This window comes from Neophocaena asiaeorientalis, unplaced genomic scaffold, assembly GCF_003031525.2.
Source record: "Neophocaena asiaeorientalis asiaeorientalis breed wild unplaced genomic scaffold, Neophocaena_asiaeorientalis_V1.1 scaffold114, whole genome shotgun sequence".
NCBI classification, from domain to species: Eukaryota; Metazoa; Chordata; class Mammalia; order Artiodactyla; family Phocoenidae; genus Neophocaena; species Neophocaena asiaeorientalis.
The window spans coordinates 12,125,048-12,144,879 of NW_020173116.1; the positions used below are offsets into that span (position 1 = coordinate 12,125,048).

The following is a 19,832-nucleotide window of genomic DNA, read 5'->3' on the forward strand; positions in this document are numbered from 1 at the left end:
CTTGTTGCGGAGCACAGGCTCCGGACGCGCAGGCTCAGTAGCTGTGGCTCACGGACCCAGTTGCTCCGCGGCATGTGGGATCCTTCCAGACCAGAACTCGAACCCGTGTCCCCTGCATTGGCAGGCAGATTCTCAACCACTGTGCCACCAGGGAAGCCCCCCAGAGAATCCTTTGAATGTTCATATGAGATACACACGAGAAATAACTTTGTAGTCTACATAGGTAATGAGTTCTTACTATTGATATTTTGTTATTTTTGTTGTTTATCTCTTTTCTTTTGACTGCAGTGGTGAAAGATATATTGCTAGTACTCTTAGTAGGAAATTGGAAAGCCAGGTGCTATCCAGAGGTTAGAGGATTAATGATTATAAGATTAATGATACACTGATACCACATCATTCAATAAATACTACTGTGTCCCTACCACTTCCTAGCCCCTAAAGATACAAGGGTGACTATGATAGTCTTTGCTTAAATTTACAAGAGTTTCCACAGTCACAAAAGAGCTGCCAGTCATTCTTCTAAAAATGTCTGATCATCTGACTCTTATGCTTCCAAACCTTTCTTCCAACTGACTTGCATTTATTCACCCCTTATTTACAAAGACCTTATTCTTGCTGGCCTGCTTGCTGTATCCTGGAGATACAAAGATCAAACACATCTACTCACATCAGCCCTTTCACCTTGGCCTTGTTTCCTACATACAGGCTTTGCTTCAGGTGTTCCTAAAATGTCAATTACTTTCTTCTTTCTTTTTTCTTTTTCAAATTCTTTTCCCATTTAGGTTGCCACATAATATTCAGCAGAGGTCCCTGTGCTATGCAGTAGGTCCTTGTTGGCATTGAGTGATTCCTGCATATACCCTTCAAGTCTCAGCTTAGACTGGGGGGAGAGTCCCTACTTTTCCTATGAGGCAGAGCCGCCTGGGTGTGCCGTACTCTGGCTTACTGCTCAGACATGCATCCTTAGGCTGAGAGCTCGCTCAGAGAGGGGATCTGTGTTTATTCCTTCCAGTGTGTCCAGGACCAGCTAAATGTCTTGGCACAAAGGCTGCCCTCGACAACTCACAGGAGGAGACATCCAAATGCATCATTACTAGAAAAGGGCTATCCTGGGCTTCCCTGGTGGCGCAGTGGTTGAGAGTCCGCCTGCCGATGCAGGGGACACGGGTTCGTGCCCCGGTCCGGGAGCATCCCACGTGCCGTAGAGCGGCTGGGTCCATGAGCCATGGCTGCTGAGCCTGCACATCCGGAGCCTGTGCTCCGCAACGGGAGAGGCCACAACGGTGAGAGGCCCGCGTACTGCAAAAAAAAAAAAAACTTCTCTCCGTGAGAACCACCCCTTGAGTTGGATGTGAAAACTGAGCAACAGCCTTCCCAGTGGGGAAAGGTGGTGGGAGACACGTTGATTGAGAGAGAACGTGGTTATGTAGGGAATGACGGGTGGGTAGAGGGGCAGAAGCAGGAAGTGAGTCGGGGAAGGAATGCCAAGATCAGGCTGTGAAGAATTTTAGCCTTTACCCTCAAGACAAAGGAGTGTCAATGAGAGACTCTAAGTAGGAGAGAGAAATGTTCATAACTGAATTTTAGTTCTCGCTCAACTTTGAGTCCACTAGGAGTTAAATAATTGTTCCGGAATCCCCGTCCTTCTTTGTCAAATTTAGATACATCTGCTTAGTTATTTACTTAATGTTTTCAATTTAACATTTTTTCTTTTATTCGAGTGAAATTTATTTAAAGAAGAAACTTTATGTAAGCCCAATACACAGAAAATCTATATCGATTTCCAGAAATATAAATATACATGTTTTTAAAAAATTCATTTAGGTATCGACCACTTAGACCACTATGAGTTTTCTAGAATCTAGGGGCCTGAATCACACTTTGGGCTTTACCAGGTTAAACAGCTCTTGCTGGGCTGTCTTCATCTCCACATGTCATTGTCTTTGAAAATGCTTCTCGTTTCAAGTAAGAATCTTACAGATATAGTTTTGAGCAGAATCTTTTACAGCTTGGTGGTATTATGTTCTGCGATGTCCTTATATCAGACTGACCTTCCCCCTTCCTTGGTTCAAATTTGTGAAGTTTCGCTATAGGTGAGCTTAATATTAATAGTAATTCTCTGGTTAAATTATTTCATTTTCTTGTCTCTTGGATTAGAATGGAAAACTACTCTCTGAAAAAAGGAGCAACCCAATTGAAGTGGATGACGTTTATGACTATCACCAGGGCACATACGTGTGTGATTACACTCAGTCAGATAATTCAAGTTTATGGACAGTCAGAGCTGTTGTTCGAGTAAAAACCATTGGTAAGTGAGGCTTTTGGTTTCAGTATTTGAGATGTCAACCCCAGTTACCCAGCGAAAGTTATCTTCTTTGGCTCAGTGATATTTTTCTGTGGTGAAGAAGGAGACACTCATAGCCTACAGTCATGTAAAGCCTGGAACGTTGGTGAACATCACTTTTCCATTAACCTAGATTCCATCCTCCAAGGAAGGCCTAGTTCTGGGTCATATTCAAGTTGTCACAGGTTGGGTTTTCTACACATTGATTCTGGTTTGTTTTGTGATAAATTAAAAAACAATATCAAAGGTTCATGTAAAGAAATAAACAAGATTAAAGATTTTACACATAAGAGATGATAAATTAAAAAACAATGCTAAATATTTCACACCCAGAAATAAGTAACACTCGTGTACCTATCACGAGCTTTAATAATGGTTTTTCCATCTCACGGTTTCTTTGTCGAAACAAAACAATACAGATACAACTCGAGGCCTTCCCACTTCCTCTCTTTGCAGATGTAGCCCACTCTTAGGTTATAATCCTTTCCATTTATGTTTTATGCTTTTTCTACATATGTATGTATCCATTAATAAAACAGAATATTGTTTCATGTTATAAAATGTGTTTTGTGTTATAAACACATGGTATTGTTCATAGACATTGTTTTGCTAATTTATACCCGCATCAGCAATGAACAGATTCCCATTATTCCCAAGTAATATTTGGTGGTTTCAGACCTTGGTGTCAAGTGGACTCTCTTCTTTTCATACCAATTTACGTTTCCCTGAGTACTAATGAAGTTGAATATCTTGCCATTTGTTTACTGGCCCATCGAGCTTATTCTTCTGTGACTTGTCTGTTTTTGGCCCAGGCTTTCCCTTGGGTCATTCTTATTAGATTTACAAGTGTAAAGCATGGATAAACTGTATGATGTAATCAATTTAAGCATGGCCTATATCAAAACATAACCGTACAGAATGGTTGACTCCACTCTTAGTAAATATAGTAATCAGTTTTACTTCCTCTTCTTTCATTGCAAGATACAAACCACATGGAGCACGCCGAGACCAAGTCAAATTCCCCTGCTTACTTCCGGGCCCTGGCACTCTGCAATACTTTAGACCTCATCGATTTAAATTTATTTGAGATTGTTGCTTGGATGAGGGGTTAGAAGGCAAATACCCAACTTGGACCACTTGCCCCTCCAGGCATGGTTTTGCTCTTTCCCTCGGGCGTGATAACTCACCCATCAAACTTTCAGTGGCAGAATCTGCTTTTCTCTCTCCCAGAGGATGCTTTGCAACCTCTGTCACATCTTTGTAAGTCTTCTCTGTCATCATTCCTGTCTTCCTCATTTACTCATTCGTTCTTTCATTTGTTCATTCTTACACCAGTATTTGTGGAACATGTGATATGTGTCAGGCACTGGGCTTGGTGCTAAGGTTGTAATAATGAGCGCCTGGACACTTTCTCTGGCCTCCCGGAACTTACCGTCTCGTGGGGCAGACAGAGAGGAAACAGGCTACTACAGTTCGGTGTGATGAGTGGAGAGAAAGGGGAGCAGCGGGGCATGTGGGGGACACACAAACCCAGACCTGGGTACCCCGAGGCTGGGTGAGAACTGAGGGGTGAGGACAAACTAGCCCAGTGAAGGTGGAAAAGATGCCGTTCCAGGCAGAGGGAGCAGCATAGTTAACATCCAGGAGATGAGAGACAGCATGGTGCTTTCCAGGGAGAAAGAGAAGGTCAGTTGAGGGTATCTGGAAGCAGAACAGACATCACACTGTTCAAGTCAGTTTGGACTTTATCCAAGGAAAAATGGGGAGCCATTGAGGGTTCTATGTGGGAGAGTGTCATGAATAGATCTGGATTTGAGATAGATCACTCTTATTATGTAGAACATGGGTTTGGGGGTGGGGCGACAAGGGAGACAGAGAGAAGAATTAGGAGGCTGCTGTGGGTCAAGGAGGCAACTGCGGATGGTGACCTGAACTAGGAGGGGCAGTAGGGATGGGGAGAAGAGAGCAAACTCCAGAAATACTTAGGAAGTTACACGTGAAACGCTTTGGGAATTGGGAGTGAAAAGAGGGAAAAGGAGGGGTACAGTATGAGAGCCAGGTTTTACGCTGGGCAACAAGGTGGACTTTCTATAACATATTGAGAGAAGATGGGATGGGATGGGGTTGGATGGGCTGGGATGGGATGGGATGGGAAGGGGTGGAATAGGATGGGATGGGATGGAAGTGGAAGGGGTAGGATGGGATACATAAGGGCTGGTGTAAGGCACGGGTGGGGGGAGCAGCACATCCGAATCATGTTCTAAAAAGATGTCTCTGGTCACTCTTTGAGTAGACTGAGCAGAGGTGATTAGAAATGGCTTTATGTGTGTGTCAACAGAACATGTTGATGGAGTTTATGTGCAAGAGGAAAGAAGGGAATCAATGACGGATTACTTTTCTGGCATGATGAGTTGGTAAACAGTGGCACCATGTAATGAGACAGAAAAAATACTGAAAGAGAAGCAGGTCTGAGGAAGAAATTCAGTGTTAAGCTTGAAAGGACTTTGATTCATCAAGTCACCATGACAAGTGTGTATTTGGATAAACTAGTCTGGGATACAGGCTACTACATCGGGAGATGTGAATGTGAGGGTGGCCGCCGACACGATATCTAAAGCCGAGGGAGAATGGGGTCATGTGGGGATGGAGTATAGAGAGGAGGGAGCCTAGAACATCCAGCACTGGGAGGCACGGGGGCGGAGAAGCATCTCCACAGGAGATGGAGAAGCGGTGTAAGAACAGAGAGTAGCAGCTATCCCAGGGCTCAGCGATAAAGTGTCCCAAGAAAGAGGGAGTGATGCATGGCCTCATATGGTGAAGCCTGTAAACTGCTCCTTGGATTTGGGAAGAGGGAGGTCATTATTTGCATCAGCAAGTGGGTATCAGTGGCAAGGTGGGGAGGGAGCAGTAAAGGAAGTGAAATTGATGACGTAGGCGAGAGAGCATTTTGAGGGCCAAGATCTTTCATAGGGAAGAGAGGCCTGGAGCGAGAGCTGCCCCACAAGGAGAGTAGGTGGAATGAAGACCACAAGGAGAGACCGGGGAGACGTGATACTCACAAGAGGCGCAGAGGAGGAGAAGCCCATAACGCTCAGGGGAGTGAGTAGAGACGGGAGAGGCGAGCCTCAGAGCACAGAAACGTGCACCCCGAAGAGGAGAGAAGAGCATGCCCAGCAGCATCCAATGCTACTGAGAGGGAAAGCAGATTAAAAACTCAGCCGTGGGCTTCCCTGGTGGCACAGTGGTTGGGAGTCCGCCTGCCGATGCAGGGGACACGGGTTCGTGCCCCGGTCCGGGAAGATCCCCCATGCCGCGGAGCGGCTGGGCCCATGAGCCATGGCCGCTGAGCCTGCGCATCTGGAGCCTGTGCTCTGCAACGGGAGGGGTGAGAGGCCCGCGTACCAAAAAAAAAAAAAAAAGCCGTGCCCAGTGGATTTAGGTGCAAGGAGGGTCACTGGTAACTTTGGCCAAAGCGGTTTCAGTGGAGTGATGGGGGCAGAAATCAGACTTCACGGGAGGGGAAGGGAGGGAGGAAACGAGCACACAGCGCTCTTTCAACAACTTGGCTGGGAAGGGAGGAGAATGAGTGGGGCAGGGGTAAAAGGTGAAGGGTTTTTTCCTCTTTTTTTTAAGATGGAGAGACTGAGAGTGGATAAATGCTGATGGGAAGGAGAGAGAGAGAGAGTCAAAGATACAGGAGGAAGATAATGTAATTGAGGGAAGGAGGTCCCTGAGAATTAAGAGAAGACAATTCCAGAAGAGAGGTGATGAAGTTTCCTTTCTTAGGAGATGGGACATCTTCAGGAAGGAGTTTGACAGTGGAGGCATAGGTGAAAGTTTGTGGCAGGAAGTTGAGGGATAAAATGATTCATGAAGGGCTGAGCTCACCTTTATTTTCAAACAAACCATGAACTTGAGGATGGAGGGAGGGGTGGGCTCCAATCTGGCTAACCTGTGCATTCTCTCAGGTGCGTCCTCCTTCCTGTGGGATTACTCAGCCGGATGTACCAGAAAACAATCTTGGAGGAGAAGATGGGGTGGGGTTTCACGTCTGCAATGGGCCCGCGGGGCTGGCCTGGAAGGAGGTTCCCCCGGGGCGGGTACGGATTTATCAAGGACTCACGTTTCGCTAGCACCTGCAACCTGATGTCACAGTCATTTCTGGAGGCGTGATTTTCACATGGAGACATGAGTCTCTAGCCTTGTACATTATGGATGAAATTTGTGAAGGAAGTTCCAAAACATTTAGATCAAACATTTAGAACATTTAGAAGTTCCAAAACATTTAGATCAAGTTCCAAAATATTTGTGACTGTGTGTTCAAATCTTCAGGAAGCAGGCCTTCAGATTTCCCAGTGCAAATAATAATTTTTGTTTTCATCTTTTAGTGAAAAACACTAATCTCAAACCAGATATTCTGGATCCCATCAAGGACACCCTGGAAGTAGAACTTGGTAAGGTGGGTGGTGTCATCACCCTTGAAGGGTACTTTGCTTCTGGGAGCAGGTCTAAGTGTGTTACAATGAAGAGCCTCGGGATTTCAAATTAAACAGAATTGGGGGTGAATCTAGACTCGGCCACTGACTAGGTTTGTGATCTTATACAGCTATTTAATCTTTTGAAGTCTCAGGTTATAAATCTGTAACTAGACAAAATAAAACTGACCTCGCAAGGTTGCCTTGAGAAATATGGGATGATGTATTGACATATTAGGTGACTTGTATGTTAGACATGATCAGTAGATTTTTTTTTTTTTTAAGATTCTTCCCTACTCCACCCCGGAACAGTGGGTTACACAGATTGGTTAGGTTCATTGATTAAATCTGTACATTTAATCAGTTAACCAACTTAGGTAGCATTAACCTTTACGAATACAGCGTTTGGTCTGGCCTTTAAGATAAATTGTAGGAGAATACTACAACCCTTGCTCAAATAAGTTGTATTCCAAATTAGTGTCTTCTTTGGGGTACAGGAGGAAAGTGACTTCCTGTGGTCCCCTTTGACTTTGTCAGCTTCAATTACATCTTCCCACATAGCCAAATAAGAGCTCTTCTCTTCAAAACCAAGTGCTGGTTGTTCCAATAAAATAAGTGTTCTTTTAAGTGCTAATAAGATATTTATCGTTGTAGAAAGAAAGGTAAAAGTAGATATTATGGTAAAAGACCACTGGGTGGCGGTTTCCTTTAAATGCTAATAAGATGTTTATCATTATAGAAAGAAATGTAAAAAGAGATATTATTAAATCACCACTAGGTGGCGGTAGCGGTGTATCCTGATTATGAAATAGAAATAACAGTACGGGCAAAATCACAAGAATGAAAGGAAGGAGGAAAGAAGCAGGGAAAACATTAATTAATTCAAAAATAGCCAAATTACACGAGGTACCAATGAATTTTAAAGTATTACTGTGGGGAAAGCATTATTAAGGTGCAAAGGTGAGTTTTCAAATGGAGTTCCTAAACATTTCACGTTTAAAATACTGAGTTTGAGGCAGAGCATATCTGGATACCCCTTACAGAGAAAACGGGCAGAAAGAGGGTAGCGTAGTTACATGCATGTCCGTCCGCAGTGTAGTGTTCAAAATACTCAGCTGAATATCTAAATACTTTCTTCTTTAAACTACATGCCGCCCAAACCTCAGGATTTTCATTTAATATGCAAGTACTAGTTAGTATTTCTTTACTGGCACCCTTGTACTACTTCAACAGCGGCGTCGGAAGACAGAGCTGGTCCCTGAAGCTGCTCATTTTCCTGGTGTTTATCCTTAAACCACATCAGAACCCGTAGTGCTGTGACCATGCCTATCTTCATTTGCAGAAATGTAGTAACAGGTTTGAGGTCTAAGAGCTGCCCAGTAGAGACAAACATCCCTGGTTTTACCTGTTTCCGAATGAGAGACAGACAGGTGGACGTTTGGCTTTGTCTGGTACACCTGTTTTACCTGCGAACCTGACTGCCTCAGGGAACAGTTTCCAGATGGTGTCTTCCTCCTGCACAGGACAAAGTGTTCTCACGGGCTTCCTTCCTGTGTTCTGTGGCCCCTTTTTTCAGGAAAGCCTTTAACTCTTAACTGCACGGCCCGATTTGGCTTCGAAATAAACTTTAAGCCTGTGATAAGATGGTACGTCAAAGATTCTGACCAGGAGTGGGAAGTCCCAACACCGGAGGGGAGAAGGTAAGAAGGAAATTAGCGAACTTATTCTTTGCAACTCACACTAAAAGCTTTCACCTTTAGAACCCCCTGAAATGTACACACAGAGCTGAACAAACAGATGGAGTTGGTGTGGCCACTAGCGCCAACTAGTCGTGCAAATAAGAGTATAGAAATGCAAAGCGTGAGTTAATTTTAAACTTGGGGGCCAAATGCAGTTTCACAGAGGGCCATAGAATGAAATATTTCTGTTGTGTTTTTTTTTAATTGCTATTTTTTATTTCATTTTTTATTTTTGGCCACACAGCTTGTGGGATCTTACTTCCCCGAACAGGGATTGAAACCAGGTCCTAGGTAGTGAAAGTACCGAGTCTTAACCACTGGACCACCGGGAAATTCCCCCCACCTTTTTCTAAAATAATCTTTTTATTTTATTTTTTACATTTTTTATCAGTTGTTTTAAAGTTCAATTTGTAGTAACAATTTGATGTGGCTGCTTTGCCCACCAAACTAACAAGCAGACATAACAACCCATGCTGCTTGGATAGACTTGGCACACGGAACGAACGGGAAAGGATTCTGCACCCTAGCCAGCCATTCTCCATTCCCCCCTGTGCCATCCATCCAGAGTGGGCCGAGTCAGGGCCCCAGTGTTGGGGTCCTTAACAGTCCGGAGCGTATGCAGAGAAAATGGCACAATAATAAGCGATCTGACCGAAAATATGAGAAATGAGGAATAGTTGATGCAATCCAACCTGGAAAAGGAGACCCAGAGGTGAGATAGCTGTCTTTTTTTTTTAGGTATATTTACAGCAGCTTTATTTACAATAGTCAAAAATTAAAACACAGTTACATTCATTCATACAATGGATTATTATTCAGCAATAAAAAGAACAAATTAACTAGAGAAGGAAAAACTAATCTAAGGTGAAAAAAATCAGAACTGTTATTCCTTCTGGTAGGCTAGGCGTTGGCTAGAAAGGGATACAAGAGAACTTTCTGGGAAGTTGGAAATGTTCTATACCCTAATAACCATTTGTCAAAAGTATACAGCTAGGGACTTCCCTGGTGGCCCAGTGGTTAAGACTCTACCTTCCGCTGCAGGGGCAAAGGTTCTATCCCTGGTCGGGGAACTAAGATCCCTCATGCCATGCATGAGGGAAAAGAAAAAGTATACACCTAGACATTGTGCACTTCAAGGTAGGTAAATATTACCAAAAAGAACCATATAATGACAATGGAGTAGGTTTAGGGAATTAGTGAAGGCTTAAATGATACAAAAATGGCAGGATATTGATAACTGAGGTATCATTTTATTGTTGTCTGCATATGTTAAACTATAACTTTTAAAGAAATTAAAGAAAGAAGAGATAGTCTTATATTTACCCAGACATTTGCCAATTACAGCCACCCTCGTTCTTTCCCGTAGATCTGATTACTGTTGTAATGTGGGATCTCTGTCTTGAAGTACTTGGAAGCTGTTAAGTTTTATGAGAAACTAGACTTAGTTTGCAACCCAGATTAGTGGGAAGAATTTACTGGGAAGACAGTTTGGCTCAATGGAAAGTAAAACTCTAGACATTTGGAGCTAGAGTCCCTCATTTTCCCAACGTCTGTTCCAAAGTAATAGCCTCTGTATTAAGCACTTCCTCCTGGTTTTCAAAACATTTCAACAGACTAATGTAATATCACTTTGAAGAGCATACATCATTTAAAAGATAAAGGATGGGTTTTGGTAACAGTAATCAAATTTAGAAAGAACTTCTAAGACAAGGGAACTCGTTGGGTCCCATATTAAGATGGCACTGCATCAAACTTGAAGGTAGTCAAGCATGGTAAAGGGAGAATGCACTGACTTTATATGCTCTCGGGTTTGAATCTCTGTTTTCCACCTATTTAGCAATGTGAACCTTAACCTCTGCGAGCCTCCACCATGCCATCTATCATCTATGGATACCAAACTTCACCCCTGGAAGGAGCAGCTACGGTAGAGGTGATATGCTTATCACAGCCTCTGGCAGGCAGGAAGCGTCCAGTGAATAAGAGTGGGTGTTGTAGGCTCCACACAAAACAGCCTAAAACATCATCCACAGAGACTATATTCTTTAATGGGAAGACAGACTGCAGACGGGCAACTTTAGAGAATCCAAACTGCCAATCAGTGCCGAGATTCACACTTGCTGGACAGGGCGGAATGACACAGGCCCAGGAATCACGCTGCCGCTTCCCAGCCGTGTGACCTTGGATTGTCACCCACCTTCTTGCCTGTTCTGAGCTGCTCAAGTCAGGACGACCACACCATTACCTGGTGCGGCTCCTGTGAGGATGGAGGAGATTTGATCCTCTCCTCCGCATTTAGCGCTCGGGGGACCAGAGGACCGTCTGATACACACAGCCCTCAGTAGAAGCTAGTTATTTCTAACATTCTTCTTAAATTGTTGTATCTATTCTCAAGGGGAATTCTTCGAGTAAGGAAGATCAGATGAGCCTCGCAAGTAATTATAGTCTAGCGTAAATGCTTAGAATGGTGCTTAGCTGATTCAATCATTTAATAAAAAACGAGCCACCTCTGAGCATCCTCTTTCTGGTATCTCCTTGTACTATCTGATCCCACAGCTCTTCTGAAAGCCAAACGGTTATCTACTTACACGTGTTCCAAAAACTGCAAATGGGCGTCAATCTGTGTTACTAAAGGGGTGTGGTATTTTCCCTCCTTTCCTAGTGTTAAATCCACCTTAAAGAATGAAGTCATCGAGCGTGTTGTCTTCCTGAAAGAAGTTACTCAGAGCGATCTTCGCAGGAAGTTCATCTGCTTTGCCCAGAACTCCATTGGGAACACTACCCAGTCCATCCAACTGAAAGAAAAGAAAGGAGGTGAGCCTGAAGGTGGCTGCAGAATGCATGCACCTGCTTTCACCTGGGAGGAGAGGAACTTTCCCAAGGAAGTAGCCACAGTGATGGTAGCCACTAACATGCTCTAGATGCCAGACAACATTCTAAGTCAGCAATGCGCTTGTGCTGTTTCATTCAGTACCTTGACCGAGGCCACACAACTAGTAAGTTTCACATTGGTGATCCAGAGCTGGTCCTCTTACGAATGTTCTGCATACGGGAGCTGTGTTCGTTCATTCATTCATTCACTCCTTAGTTCATTCACTTACTCATTCATTCATCCTACAAAGACCTACAGAGCATGCCCTATGTGGCAGGTATCGTACTAGGACCTAGCTCCCTTTCCTATTTTCCTCCCCTGGCTTCCAAATCCAGAGAATGTGATGGTCTGGTGTCAGAGAGTAAAGGAGAAAAAGAGGGGAGAAAGAGTATTCTTGTTCAGTTTAGGAGTGATATGTGTACATCACAGATCATAGCCTCTTAAAGCTAGAGAGGAAATTCCTGGTAAGGAATAGCTCTTAAATTTCTTTAAGAAGACGCTCAGAGATGAAGGTGATATCATCCATTCACTCAGTTAGTAGAGATGAGAGAACAAGCAGGTTCTGAATGCTTGTGAGGCTTAAATAAGACACATTTGGTGGGTGCTTCATAGAGGTGGGTCTAAGGCGCCACGTGTTAGGTACGGTGGAGGTGAGAAAGCCAGTCAGATGTGGCTCTGGGCTTCAGGGAGTTTAGACTTTAGTAGGGTCGATAACACGTGACAGTAGTTTACAGTATGCAATAAGAGGGACAGAAATGGGTTGTGTGGAAGTTTATAGGAGAAAACAATTTAAAAAACAAGTTTTTGTCAGTTTCCCAGCCACCCCAATCAGAAATGACCCATAACCCTGGGTTTTCTTGAGTTCATTTTATGGTAATTCCCTCAAGATGTGATTTAAGATGTGTCCAGATTCAAGAGAAATGTTTCCAGTAGATTTTGATAAAAAATAATAGGGCTGGAAAAGGTGCTGGGCTGGCCTGAATGGGGCCTTATAGGGGAGGTGGGTGTTGGAGGGGACGCGGCCCCTGTACCTGCTCACGGCCGCCGCGTCTCCACAGTGGTGTTCCTCTACATCCTCCTTGGCACCGTCATGGCCCTGGCAGGTGTGCTGACCGCAGGTGCGCTCTTCTACATGTACTGGATCGAAATAGTGCTGCTGTACCGAACCTACCAAAACAAGGATGAGACCCTCGGGGGTAAGATGACCCAACTCGCCTCGGAACTGACTTAGAGGGAGGGGCTTGAGAAATGGATGTTCCACGATGGAGAAAGTCATGACCCTCAGGGTCTGAGACCCTCCTGCAGGTCTGGCGGCTTCACACCTGGGAAGGGCTGGGAGCCCAGGGGAGAAACAAATTCTCTTCATCCCAGTTACTAGGAATCTTGCCAACGATGTTATTGTAGGGCACATTGGACTTGAAAATAACTCTCCACTCACCAACCTGAAGCAAGATGGCGGATGACTTACCATCTCCACGCCTTACTTTTCTCTTCTGTAAAGTAGGGTTGTGATCATAATCACAATGAATGCAATGTGGGCTCTTTGAGTTAAGACATATTGAGCATTTAGAACAGCATGTAGCACATGGTAGGCACTCAGTGATACCGGCTCCAGCTCTCATTACCTCTTGAGGACTGAGTGCACGCCAGGCTTATGTATCAGCTGCTGGAATCGTCACTGAAATCCTGCACGCCAGGCAGAGGCGTGAAGTCTGTGCCCCCAGTGGAACTGCTAGGGGATGCTAGAGGTTGGGATGGAACCCAGGCAGTTAGGTTTAGAGCCCTCATTAGCTATTGCCTCAGTTAACTTCTTCTGTAAAGTGAGGGGCTTGGGGATGTGGAAACGTCCCTAAAAGAGTGAGGTTCTGGAAAATACTAGCAGTGGCACTCTCCATGAAGTATCTGTCAGTTTTCCCATGAGACAGGTTAATAGTGTTTATTAACATTTGCTTCTTTAGACTAGAAGAGCTGCTGGTGTGTTTTTCTAGTCCCGGAAGGCTCAAAGGTTAGAACGCTGGCAGTTTTAGTGAATGATTCCATTGCTTGGAAAGAGCAGAATCCCTTCTGCTGGATTCCAGGGACAATTAAATACTTACCTAATTGGGATGCCCCTTTACACACACACCAGTGGTTTCCCCACACTAGGAACTCAGTGAAGAGCTGTCAGATCACTGGGAAAAAGGGCAGCACAGAAATGCATCAATCACACTTTTCTTTAGACCAATGATTGAGAATACACACTAGAAGCCCTTCAGCCGAGAGTATTTTGAGGTTATATTTTAAATAGCTTTTTAGAATTGAACAAATTATCTAATCACTGTCTTAATTGTTCTCCTAGACAACTTCATACTCCTTTTACTCAAATGCTATTTTTCTTAAGATTCTAGAGCTTGTACAGAAGACTCAATCTACTGTGAAACATCTTATTTTTTGGAGGGATGTTTTTTACCCTAATTTATTTTTTAATTGAAGTATAGTTGATTTACAATGTTGTGTTAGTTTCAGGTGTACAGCAAAGTGATTCAGTTTTATATATATAACTGGATTCTTTTCCGTTATAAGTTATTACAGAATACTGAGTAGAGGTCCCTGTGCTGTACAGTAGGCCCTTGTTGGTTGTCTGTTTTATATATAGCAGTGTGTATATGTTAATCCCAAACTGTGAAGTACTTTAAATGTGTCCTCTCTTGTTTGCACAGGCAACGTTTTAGTAATCTGACAGGGAGGCAGAACCCAGTTTTCAAGCACAGAGATTCATCACACTCTGTGGCCAGTCTAATGTTTTTCAGCAAAAAGACTGTTTCCTGTGACTCTCCCAAAATTTAGAGAGACCTAGGATGTCAGAATTGTGGAGATCGTCTAATTCTCCCACTCTCCAATATTATTACAAAAGAAATTTAACGTTTTCCGGTTATAGAAAAATCCCAGTTTGCTGGAGTGTCACAGGGATGTGGAAGAAATCAGGGTGACTACGGTGTGTCACACAGGAACTGCACAGCTTGTACCTGCTGGCCACGCCCCCTGAGCCGCCGCCTCCCCACCTGGGCAATGAGAAGTATCTTAGATGCACCTCCAGGACCTCGCTCTTTGGCATCCTCCTCTCTTGACGCCAGACCACCTCTGTTTCCCTCTTGCTTTTCTGTTTCTGACACTTCTGTTGCCTAAAGCCTCTTAGGTCCGTGTCGAGCAAACTGCCAAGCTGCATCACTGCTCTTTGCTACTTTGTAACAATACTATTTGTCGGGCATTGTGGAAAGTGCTGGAAGATGAGCCAGCTGTGTGCCACTCCAGAGCTCGTGGGTTAACTTTTGAGATTTTCTATGGCTTCCAGTTGGTTCTTTAGCACATCCCAGAGTCTATGTGCATTTATAATAGTTGAGTCAACAGAGGCACATGAGACCTTAAAAATACCCTAAAACAAGTTCCAAAATATAGTTTTCCATCTAAAAGGGAAAGGAATGCATATTATCTTGTGCCTGCCGTAAGTCAGTCACCAAATCCTTCATATACGTTATCCCAGGCAACCCTGACAGAAGCAAGACGGGGAGTTATCATTATCTCGTTTTACATCTGGGGATTCAAACACAGATACATGTGCTGTCAGCTCGCTCATGCACTGGGTCTCTGCAGTGCTTTGCTCACTGGGTATTATCACGCTTTGATGGAGCAGACTCCACTTTGATGTGTGACTAATGAGACAGCAACGCTGCAGATGCAAAAAGAGCTCAGAGGAACTCCTGAGAACATGTGATTGAATCAGAGAAGGCCCCAGCTGTTTGATCTGACGTCAGTGAAGGTGCAGGAGTGCCTCATCGATTAGACTCTGATTCTGGGTGGATAATCAATACCCCTCAGCAGTGAGATTCTGAAATGGACACAGATGCTGCTTTTCATTTAATAAATCAGTGCAGTAAGGATCCCAAATCTTAATTCTTATCCATTTACCATATGGTTCGAGTGTATGTAGGTATGCCACGAGAGTAAAAAATATGTCAATGGCTTGCATTCTTTTTTTTTTTTTTTTGCGGTACGCAGGCCTCTCACTGTTGTGGCCTCTCCCGTTGTGGAGCACAGGCTCCGGACGGACGCGCAGGCTCAGCGCCCTTGGCTCACGGGCCCAGCCGCTCCGCGGCATGTGGGATCCTCCCGGACCAGGGCACGAACCCACGTCCCCTGCATCGGCAGGCGGACTCTCAACCACTGCGCCACCAGGGAAGCCTCGTGTGGCTTGCATTCTTTATTGTGCTTCTTCCTCAGATAAAAAGGAGTTCGATGCTTTCATATCCTGTGGGAAATGGAGCTCTCTTGAGAGTGAGGCCACTTCATCTCTGAGTGAGGAAAACTTGGCTCTGAGTCTATTCCCTGAAGTTTTGGAAAACAAATATGGATACACCTTGTGTTTGCTTGAAAGAGACGTGGCCCCAGGAGGAGGTAAGTCCTGCACGCCAACAGAAAACGTAGCACAAGAAGGAGAGTTACGTGCAAGCACTCTCTACGTTGTCTTGTCATCTTTTCTGCTGGGCTATTTATCTTCTGGAAGGTTTCATGAGCTTAGAACTCCTGGGGCAACAACACAGAAAAATGTGTGTTGCAGAGACATGCTCCATCATCAAAAAAATCCATCTTCAATGGATATACATATATGTCTAACTGAACCACTTTGCTGTACACCTGAAACTAACACAACACTGTAAATCAACTATACCCCGATATAAAATTAAAATTTAAAATCAAAACAATTGCCACAGGAGGAAAATAATCCATCTTCAGGAAAAAACATTATTGGAGCACAGGGAGCCTTCCAGAATGAAGATCTCTTTTCTGGCTCCTCAACAGAAAGTTATCTCTTGTCCTCCCAAACGGGTGACCCCGCTGCTTTCTGGGACTGTGCCTGACACAAACTCAGGACTGGGTCCAGCAGACTCCCCAGGCCCGGGCCCAGTCCCGGGCACGATCAGATGTGCAGACCTCATCCTGTCCCGCTGATCTCCTCTGCCTGAGATGCGCCACCCAGGAGCCTGGGACATTCCATGCCCCTCTCTTATCCCAGCCAACCTTGTTCCAACGAGCTTTGCTCCTAGAGGAATTGGCAATTTGAGGAGACAGAACACAGGGAGGAATGTGAAACTGACAGTCACTAGACACTGGAACATATCTTCAGCTGTCCACAGAGTTGATTTAGGAGAAGTGATAAAGAAAACCAGGCTTCCTTTCCTCTGCCTCAGAGTGCCCATTGCGAGGAACCCGCTGGGTGGATCTGGGAGATTCAGGGTTATTGTGATTCAGGGTTTAACAGTAACAATGTCATGTAAACACTGATGTGTATAAAATTGATGACTAATGAGAACGTGCTGTATAAAAAAACAAACAAAAAGCGACTAAACTTTCTTTGGGTTATTTGTATGGAAATATGCTAATGTAAATGTTTCAGACATTACATGAAATTTCTAAAAATCTTATATGTTCTGGTATAATGTTATAGGTCATAATTCTAGTTATTACTTTAAAATGTATATCTCAGAAATAACTAAATTTCCTTGTCAATCGCATTATTATGAACTTTTATCAAATCTTTAACCGTGGTCATTAAAAAAAAAAAACAATAACGATGTCGAATAATTAAATCTTTTGTTTCCAGTGTATGCAGAAGACATTGTGAGCATTATTAAGAAAAGTAGAAGAGGAATATTTATCTTGAGCCCCAGCTATGTCAGCGGACCCAGTGTCTTTGAACTACAAGCAGCAGTGAACATTGCCTTGGAGGATCAAACACTGAAACTGATTTTAATTAAGTTCTCTTCCTTCCAAGAGCCGGAGTCTCTACCTCCTCTAGTGAAAAAAGCTCTCAGGGTTTTGCCCACTGTCACTTGGAGAGGCTTCAAATCAGTTCCTCCCAATTCCAGATTCTGGACCCAAATACGCTACCACATGCCTGTGAAAAGCTCTAAAGGATTCACGTGGAATCATCTCAGAATTATCCCAAGGATTTTTTCTCTAGAAAAGACTCAGTAAAACAGAAACTGCTGGGCGGCGCTCCCAGCCTAAAGGACGGTGAAATGGGCCCTGAGCTGCCTCCTCCTACACCCCTCCCGTCCTGTCCCTGGTGAGTAGAGCGAGACCCCGATGGACAGAGCACACGGCGTGGATCAGGCTGATATAGAATGGGAAGCGTTCTGCCAGCCCTGAGCAAGTGTGGCAGGCACTGGAATGACACGAAAACTATTGTGGGCGCCTCAGATTTCCTGGGCTAGACAGAGGGAGAGCGAATTCAGCCCACACGGCCCCTAAGATTTTCCTAGTGGTCTCAGCGGAATCAGCAGATACAGCCACTTGGCTTTGTGGCTATGGACTTGTCATGTCTTCTGTGTATTGTTCACATCACTTTATAGATCTTTGCAGTCAAATAAATATTATTTTATTAGAAACAAGTGATTTAAACTTTGCCTAAACCGTCTCTGTGAAGAAGACAGTTCTTATTCCGTGTTCACCCATTCACTGGAGCACAGAAAGCAAGTCGGAGAGGCAGAGACCAGGGGCCAAGGAGCAGACAGGGCCATGGTTCCTCTCTACCGTGTCCTTGTGAGAGCTAGAAGGAAGAGCCCCTTCCTCGGCACCCGTGTAGCCCTGAGCCAGGACACGGGGCTTGGGGAGAAGAGTGGGGCTAAGTTCAGCTCATCCTTGTTGCCTTGGCCTTTGCGCAGGGCATGAAGTACACAACCTTACTCTGGGCCATAGGAAGTAGGAACCAATTAGGCTAAAATGATTTGGAGGAGACAAGGAACAGACCAGCAGTTATGTGCAAAGTAGAAAGGCAGAAGCCGGGGCAAGAGTCTGGAAAATAAATGTCTACACTGGTTAAAAGACAGCAAGACTGGGGCTTGAACAGCGCTTAAGTCTGAGGCTTTGCCTCTCGAGGCTGGTGGTCCCCATGTGCTTCCTGACTATCTGGTCTCCTTGAGTTCCTCCTAAGTGATGGGCCTTAGGCCAGAGGACCAAGTAGCTGTTCCACGTAGACGAGGCTCCTTTCATTCTCACCAGTGTGTTTTCCTGACACAAGTTCAATGTGCAGTTGACATGGCGTTCTAGTCTCACATGAAGGTACAACACTCATGCTTCATCTTCCCCGATAGAAGGGCGCGATTTATTTGAGCAATAAAGAAAAGCGATTTCTGGACGCATTCACATTTAATGTGTCCCATCCGCTTGTCCGAACGTGATCCAGGTTTGGAGGGGCTCAGAGTCATTGCCATCTGGCCGCTGCTGGGTGCCTGTGTGAAAGGCTTTTGAGGTCTTTTTGTACAGGGACACCCACATCACAAAAACCACTGTGGTTTTGGCACCAAGCAACATCCTTGTTGGGAATTTCAGTGATAAAGTTAAAGATGAGTTAAAGGGTATAAATTATTCCCGGAGGAATTTTATTGTGGGAAAAGCTCATTGTAGGGTCTCAGAAGGGAAGGACCCACACTGTCATCGTGTCCTTGTGTTCTGGTGATGACTAGAAGCCCTGGTTTTCCTGCCAGCCACTCTCAGAGATCTAAGGCTCAGAAACCCCTTTGGGCCAGTGTGTCCAGATTTATTTTATTCTAAAATAAGGATGGCTGTAACTGATATATCCAGAGGTCCAGAGTGTTGTTCTTAGCTTAACCAAACTCAAGATGATCTCCAGATTTATGCACACACAAAAAAAAGAAACTCTCTGGGTCTATCTTTTACAGAATACACTCTTCCAGGTGAGTGGGTATGCTAATAATGACAAATTAACATTTAGGACAAGGGTTTATTTACCGTTCTTACGTGTAAATCAGTCAAAACAAAGCGGACAACCAAAACAAGTTTTCTATACACAGGAGACTGAGGGTACCTAAACAATGGATCTCAGTAGAATACAATGAGAAGGGATCATGGATTCCCACCACGCGTTCTAAACAAGGTGTCCGTATATTCTGATTCCGGCTTTACACTTGTTGTCCAGGTATAATTTTCATAGACCAAGTATAATTTCTTACTCTGAAAATGTATCCTACTTTGGACGGTGGTCGTCTTACCTCTAGTGCACATTGTAGAATAGTCCTTACTGGCCCTAGATGATGTCTCAGGCGATCTCACCAAGAGCTTTCCTGGTCTCTTGTGGGTTTTAGTACCCACATTTACTATCTATATCATTTCCGGATTGAAGCTCCAGGTAAGATGGAGTAAGCGCACAGCCCCCTGCCTCTCCCACTCATTGTAGCTATGAACCCTGAATAAAGTGCATATAAAAATCAGTTCGAGGATTTTGAAAAGTACATCAAAGCAGGAAGATTGGAGAAGACAAGAATTCAAAGTTCCACGATTTTATTTTCCTCCAACATCTCTTGGTTTAGACTCAGCACAGTCCAAAACCCAGGAGTGGACCTTAG

The 19,832-nt window shown here is 44.3% G+C and overlaps 1 protein-coding gene across 8 annotated transcripts in view; it reads left to right on the top strand.

Annotated features, from left to right (window-relative positions):
* IL18RAP (interleukin 18 receptor accessory protein) overlaps positions 1-17,855 on the top strand; it is a 36,294-nt gene extending 18,439 nt beyond the window's left edge. For 4 of the 8 annotated variants that reach the window (XM_024743868.1, XM_024743870.1, XM_024743873.1 and 1 more), the window contains 7 exons: positions 2,161-2,311; positions 6,736-6,801; positions 8,399-8,522; positions 11,221-11,372; positions 12,489-12,626; positions 15,688-15,861; positions 17,069-17,855. In XM_024743868.1, coding sequence (XP_024599636.1) covers positions 2,161-2,311; positions 6,736-6,801; positions 8,399-8,522; positions 11,221-11,372; positions 12,489-12,626; positions 15,688-15,861; positions 17,069-17,442 — 1,179 coding nt within the window. In that variant the 3' untranslated portion in view covers positions 17,443-17,855. Of the gene's footprint in view, positions 1-2,160; positions 2,312-6,735; positions 6,802-8,398; positions 8,523-11,220; positions 11,373-12,488; positions 12,627-14,347; positions 15,862-17,068 lie in introns of those variants that run through there. The other 4 variants (XM_024743876.1, XM_024743875.1, XM_024743874.1 and 1 more) reach the window with 4 other exon arrangements.
* The last annotated feature ends 1,977 nt before the right edge of the window (positions 17,856-19,832 follow it).